We start from the raw sequence: 7,500 nt of genomic DNA on the forward strand, positions 1-7,500 counted from the left end.
CTAACATACCTGGGACCTGGTGACCAGCCATTTTGTGTTCAAACCGAGAACTGGTAAACAAATGAAAGCAGACCCCGGATGTGACTCGTCCCGCTCTGCCTCGGCGCTGCCGAGCATTGGCTTGCGAGACCCAGACCTCATCCAGGCATTCCATTCTTTTGGTGGAATCATACCTGTACAGACAAAAATTGAAATAACACCTAAATGCAAGTTCTTTAAGATGTTCACGCCTTTCTTTACTTTGGTTCTTTAGCCAGATGGCGATCAAATTCTAGTGAAGCAATAAACTACCACTATTGTTATTGCGTATACGTTCTACGCATCTCGAGATACTCGGGTTTCCTATCGGTGATGCTTACTAATACAGTGATATTCTTGCGCGGTTGACAACTTTTCGGAGAAAGTAGATCTTAGTACGTACTCTTGGTATCCAAAAAGAAAATTGGGGGTAGCCATGCATTTTTGAGAGATAATTAAGCTTCAATTTGAGAAAGAACGCCATACATTGCTTTGTATTTTAAAGCTTTTTACAAATAGTGTTCATCAATTATCTTTGAAAAATAAGTGGTAACCCCCAATTTTCTTTTTGGATTTCAATAACTCCTGTTAAGATCTACGTTTCCTGCGTAATCATAAACCAGGGCAAAAATACCTTTGAATTAGCAGGCACCGTCCTTAAACTTCAGTTTGGGAAAGAATGCCATACATTGCTGTATTTTAAAGCTTTTTTCAAATATTGTTGATGAATTATCTTTGAAAAATTCATCGTTACCCCCGATTTTCCTTTTGGATTTCAATAACACTTGTTAAGATCTGCCTTTCCTGCATATTCATAAACCGCGCAAAAATACCTTAGAATTAATAGGTAGCGTCCTTTGAAGTTCCATAAAAGAGGAAATAGAGCTACAGTAAATTTGATTTATTATTCTGACCTGTTTTCCTTCATTCGCCCACAATCGATGACAAACACAACATCGTCTATTGTCACTGAGGTCTCCGCGATGTTTGTGGACAGAACTATCTTCCTCACGCCTTCTTTTTGCTTCCTAGAAGATGAGTATGTCAGCGGGATACAATTATAGATCCTAAGGCTTTTTCATATTTTCTGTACCTATCATTATTCTAACAGTCTCCTCCAAAGAAATGATGCAAGCAAGAAGCGTAACAGTACAACGCTTGTCCTATCCATCTTTCCAACAAAGTCAATCTTCCTCTGTATTTCACCCACAAACTTTCCAGGGGTGAAACACAGTGTACAATGAGATTAATTAATGGTACCCTGTATATGCGTCAAGTAGTACCACAACGTGTCTTCTTAAGCTTAAGAAATGCTTGAATTGCTGTTCAGTTAGAGTCGTAGTTACGGTTTGCGTCAAAAGAACCAGTTGTTACGTCTGTACAAAGTAAGTTTGAGAATCGTGTGGCTGCATGTACGGGACAGCCCTCGAGAGAAAGGGAAAATATATAACGCAATGAACTGTATTAAAACGCGTTTTGACTGGTCGTCAGATAGAGAGAGAGAAAGAGGGAGGAAAGTCAATCAATTCGTCCTCTGGCCAATTAGATATGACTCTTCATGTTGGAGGCTAATTGTCCAAAGCACCAAGGACAACTACACGCTTTATAAAGTGATGTCCATAGGGCTGCCAATAAGGAACAATACGGACAGCAACCAGATGAGATCTTGTGATCTCGCATTCTCGGTAGTGGTTTTGCTGAGAATTTCTAGAGAAATTATAGCAATAAGTGGGAGACAGTAAAGAAAACATGTGTCATGATGTCAAGGCTAGGAAAAAGGGATAACGCCACACTTCCAGTTGCAGTCCGGAACATGGCCTAAGCATCAGGCCTTCGGTTGTTACGGGAACGGGGGCAACTTAAACAAGACGTTTTAAGCCACTTTGCAATCGTAAGACTCGCCCTTCAAACACGTGCCTGGGTATGTTGAAGATCAGCAAAATGAGATGAACGTTACTCACTCAAAAACCAAACTCTGTTCTTCACTAGTCAGCATGGAGTGAAGAGGAAATATCCTGAACCTGGAAGATAGTTTTTTTGAGCGAAATGATTTAGTTGGTAGTGTAACAAAGAGGGCATCAATGACGCTGAGTGATCTGTCTAACAATGGAGGGAAGTTCCTTTTATTCTTTATCAGCTATCAAATAAAATAACGAAAATTTGGTTTTACCAAACATGTAAATAGAGGTGAAAAGACAAAATCGTCATTTTATCAACTTGTTTCATAAACCCAGATTTTCATGATTTAATTGCACTCAACGTGCAAACGCGTAAACTGTGGCTACGTGCATGCTACGCGGCTACGTGGCTACATGGCTCCGTTCTTTTATCTCTTGCATGGATCAGTAACAATCATCGCTATAGGTTGTCTCACCGTTTTTGTAGCTTTGAGAACGAGGTATACCCTGAGGCTTTTTTTGCCACTGTTTGAACTTAGCCATGTAGCGGCACAGTAGCCATGTAGCCACAATTTGAGCGTTGCGTGACAACACAAAAAACACATGACCTGACCTTTGTGCTGTAAGAGACCTGTCTGGCAGCAACGAAAGATAATCACGCTACGCCAAACTGCAGTCTCGTGTTCCTGAGAACACTACCTCTGAATACAGTGGATTACCGTTGTACTATCTAGAACTAGAATCAGTGACTGGCACAGCCTCCTAAACTCTGTATCTGTTTAGATCTCAAGTGAAACTTTTTGTAATAGCATAGCGCCCAACCACTTAAGAATAGCATGTAATAACTCTTCAGAGCTTCTGCCTGAATGACCGGGGCAGACTTGGAAATGAAGGTCGGCCGATTTCGCTTAAAATTGGTACACAAAGTACTTATGTCGACTTATGCCAAAGTTTCAGCTTCAATGATTCTTTTTTAGCCGAGTTCTGGATATCAGCTCGTCAGGGGTCCCCAGAGGCTGATTTTCAGTGCAATTTTGGCCACTTTTAAATCTCTCTTTTAGCAACATGAAATTAATTTCAGGCAAAAACAAAACCATCTTTGTAAAGCCCTATCCTTAGGCTTTTATGGGTGAGAACATTAGCTCATGGAAATTTTTCGCTAGCCTGTGGCTGTTATTACAACTTGGTCATATTTGAAGCATATGGGAAGCAACCGGACATGGCCTGTTTTTCAGACCAAATATTTTCCATGCCCATGTTTTATCTCTTGAGGTCTTAGTATCCCTGCAAAGTTCAGCCCTTAGTTTAGTAATATCAAGAAAAAAATACTAAGGTTAAAAGAGACTCTGAAGTTAATTGTCACCGAAAACACTTGCCGTTAATAAGAAATTTTTATGTGATTGTTTTAGGACCGATCAGATAGTGGTCCGACAGCGGTTATAAACTTCTTGGAAGAAGTCTTGAAAATTACGGACAATAGAGCCGCTGCGAAAACTCTTTATTTACCTAACAACACACCTCTTGCCGGTAAATCACAATGCAAAATTGCATCTTTTTCGTCCAAACTGCAATGTTAAGTTTATCTCCTTTGTTCAACTCGTTCAACGTATCACGTCTGTGGCCCGTAGTAATGAAGCGCTAATTAAATCAGGATATAAGCAAGCTTTGTAGTTCCATTCAGTAGTACTATAACCCACCTGTTTGGGCTTTATTATTTTCTGAAGAAAAAGGAACTTATCGGTCTCTTTAAATGCAACCACAACATCTGTCGTGACATTACTTGAGAATCGTTATGAACCTTAAAGAAATTTCGAATATAATTAAAGCTAATCGTCTAATTAACAAATCGAAAGTGGTTCAGCGTTGTCTGTACTCTCATCGACGATATTCGTCATCACAGTGGTCAAAATGTTGTGCGCCTCGTTAGTCCGCAACAAATTTTGACCATTGTGGTGACGAATATCGTTGTCGATAAGAGTACAGACAACGCTGTTCAAACCACTTTCGATTTGTTTTTTACCACAATATTCAACGCCAAAGAAAGTTTTTATTTCAGAGCGTGACCAAAATCATGACTCAAAGAAAGAGCAAGCGTTGTCTATAACTTTCTCGCAATATGATTGGTTTATTTTCAAAAATGAGCGTTCCTGATTGGCTATTACACTGCGTGACAAAAAGACGCGAGCATGACGCGTACAGCGTTGTCTAGACTCTCATCGACAACGGCAAATTAGCCAATCAGATTGCGAGATTACAAGCAATTGGGGTAAAACACAAATTGCAGTCACTCTTCCAGTCTATTTGCAAAGTGTCTGGATAAATTCACTTACAAAAACCGCTTACCTGGCTTCACTTTTACAGACATGCCCCTTTCCTACAATCCCTTAAAAGTGAGCACCCGTAGCTGTAGATCACATGAAAAAGTAAGTCTTTATGGACTCACACTGAATTGCTGACCCTCAACTCTGGTTTCGGTAATAAGAAGCAACCTAGGCGGTAATCGCCCTGGAGGGCCATTATGCATGCTGTAGGTGATAAGGTAAGTCGTCACAAGGCCTAGTGCCCGCTCGTACCCGCTGGAGCTTAAATTGGTTACATCTCTTCTTTCCTGGACAAGATAATAATCACTGGTGCCCATTTATACATCTGGGTGGAGAGAGGCACTGTTAAAGAAAATTGCCTTCAAGACGACATGTCAACGCCCTAGTAACCAGGACCGCCCGATCCAGAGTCTAGCCCGCTAACGCGCTATGCCAGTTCCTTTTTGTGTAGAATCCGAATGTAATGTGGACTTTAATCTGTCCTAAATCAACAAAATGCATCGGGGAAGAAATAAATGGCCAGCACTTTCAAAAGAAAGTGGACACCTTGCCGGCTTTGTTCAGTAGTCTTTGCCGAAAGGATAACCCATTCCACCCCTGTCCTATCTTTGGATATATATATGCAGTATTGATGCCACCATGGATCTGTGCTGTTTGAGAAAGCAACAAAAGGAAAATACTGATAGAGAAAGGGAAAGAGTGCCCGTGAGTAATCTTCTAGCAATTTAGCGGATTGGCGGCGGAAACGGACCGTGTTGGACGTCCTTATCAATCATTTACAACATACGTGAGCCATTTACACTGAATAAATATTCAGTAAACAAATCATGCCATTGAGGTTCTCATACAAGTTCTATCATAATCATTCTCTGCAATATCAAGGAGACGAATCTGCACGAGAAAACAACTGAATTCCAAGTCAGTCATAACCAGCAAACTACAATGACCTCGACACGTACGGTATTAATCGACCTGTGTATATCTAACTCGCAACGACGCACTTGCGACAAATTTATCGCCGGGGCTAAAGTTTCTAATGTTACCTCACTTTTAAGGGATTATAGGAAAGGGGCATCTCTGTAAAAGTGAAGCCAGGTAAGCGTCTTTTGTAAGTGAATTTATCCAGACACTTTGCAAATAGACTGGAAGAGTGACTGCAATTTGTGTTAGACGATTAGATTTAATTATATTCGAAATTTCTTTAAGGTTCATAACGATTCTCAAGTAGTTTCACGACAGATGTTGTGGTTGCATTTAAAGAGACCGATAAGTTCTTTTTTCTTCAGAAAATATTAAAGCCCAAACAGGTCGGTTATAGTACTACTGAATGGAACTACAAAGCTCGCTTATATCCTGATTTAATTAGCGCTTCATTACTTCGGGCCACAGACATGATACGTTGAACGAGTTGAACAAAGGAGATAAACTTAACATTGCAGTTTGGACGAAAAAGATGCAATTTTGCATTGTGATTTACCGGCAAGAGATGTGTTGTTAGGTAAATAAAGAGTTTTCGCAGCGGCTCTATTGTCCGTAATTTTCAAGACTTCTTCCAAGAAGTTTATAACCGCTGTCGGACCACTATCTGATCGGTCCTAAAACAATCACATAAACATTTCTTATTAACGGCCTTTTCGGTGACAATTAACTTCATAGTCTCTTTTAACCATAACTTGGCAGGAAAAAAGATAATCGAAATTAAATGGCTGATTTTTGCAGACACGCTTTGTTGAAACTTTAACCGGAAGTGGCCTGGTTAGCCATCTTCTCTAAGTTTTTTTCTTAGTAAAAAGCCTCAACCTTAGTATTTTTTTCTTGATATTACTAAACTAAGGGCTGAACTTTGCAGGGATACTAAGACCTCAAGAGATAAAACATGGGCATGGAAAATATTTGGTCTGAAAAACAGACCATTTCCGGTTGCTTCCCATATGCTTCAAATATGACCAAGTTGTGATAACAGCCACAGGCTAGCGAAAATTTCCATGAGCTAATGTTCTCACCCATAAAAGCCTAAGGATAGGGCTTTACAAAGATGGTTTTGTTTTTGCCTGAAATTAATTTCATGTTGCTAAAAGAGAGATTTAAAAGTGGCCAAAATTGCACTGAAAATCAGCCTCTGGGGACCCCTGACAAGCTGATATCCAGAACTCGGCTAAAAAAGAGTCATTAAAGCTGAAACTTTGGCATATTACATAAGTCGACATAAGTACGTTGTGTACCAATTTTTTCGGCCGACCTTCATTTCCAAGTCTGCCCCGGTCTCTCAGGCAGAAGCTCTTCAGAACAGCTGAGCATTAATCATTTGTGGGGTGGCCGTAATAGAAAATACACGTGGATAAACATCAAAGAATGTTACCTGTCCGAGCTTTTTGGGCTAAATGTTCTATTATTCTGAAGTTCTTCCAACAAGGTTATTATTTCTCCCATACCAGGAAGGAACACTAAAATAGCTCCAGTTTTGGGATACTGCCGAAAGATAAAATGAGAAAACTCGTAAACTGATAGGCGTGAGTGGGCCACTAGAACTATACACATGCCCCCCCCCCCACCCAACCCCCATCCTTAGGAGCACCCAGAAAGGGAAAAAAATCAAGGACCAAGGATAGTGAGCTCCCCCTCCCACCCCTGCACAAATATTACAACTATCTCATCAAGGGAGGGGAGAGGTTGCTGGTTAAATTATTATTGCCCTTTAGAGTGCCAGTGAATTAAGTACATGTAATTGCATCTACACATGGACAACTTAAGAAAAACATAATTTTTTGTAAAAGTTTTAGAGAGGTACCAGACTGCTGAGAGCAGTTGTGGGTTTGACTCCCTGGCTGAACCAACACTAAGGGCAGTAAAGTATTAGAACGGAGGAGAAGTTGCTGCCTTTGTCACTACACCAGCAAATGGTTAGAGCTCCTTGTCTTCTTGGAAGAAACCTATATTTCGATTTGAATTCTAAACCTAAACATGCATTTAGCATAGCTGCACCTAAATTACTGGAATGGAGCAAGATACCAGACTACATTAAAAAGAGTAAGAACCTTAATATCCCCCCTTCCCCACTCAGGATAGAATTCTAGTCCATCACAGGGTTCCCCCAGCCATATGTCACTCATACCCATTTATACACCTGGGTGGAGAGAGACAGCGTGGAGTAAGTTTCTTGTCCAGGGAAACAACTTGGCATTAGAAGCAGGCCTCGAATCTGCGACCCTGGGGTTGGGAATCTAGTGCAATAATCAGTGTGCCACCACAAAAAAATAAATACA

The 7,500-nt window shown here is 40.5% G+C and overlaps 1 protein-coding gene across 2 annotated transcripts in view; it reads right to left on the reverse strand.

The window, feature by feature from the left end:
- The window catches only part of LOC137978404 (putative ATP-dependent RNA helicase DHX57), a 43,256-nt gene that overhangs the window by 18,347 nt on the left and 17,409 nt on the right, over positions 1-7,500 (reverse strand). For both annotated transcript variants that reach the window (XM_068825303.1, XM_068825304.1), the window contains exons 10-13: positions 6,597-6,706; positions 1,980-2,039; positions 933-1,046; positions 10-173 (exon numbers count right to left, since the gene is read on the reverse strand). In XM_068825303.1, coding sequence (XP_068681404.1) covers positions 10-173; positions 933-1,046; positions 1,980-2,039; positions 6,597-6,706 — 448 coding nt within the window. The remainder of the gene's footprint in view (positions 1-9; positions 174-932; positions 1,047-1,979; positions 2,040-6,596; positions 6,707-7,500) is intronic.

The sequence above is a fragment of the Montipora foliosa genome, chromosome 12 (genome assembly GCF_036669935.1).
Source record: "Montipora foliosa isolate CH-2021 chromosome 12, ASM3666993v2, whole genome shotgun sequence".
In the NCBI taxonomy this organism is placed as follows: Eukaryota; Metazoa; Cnidaria; class Anthozoa; order Scleractinia; family Acroporidae; genus Montipora; species Montipora foliosa.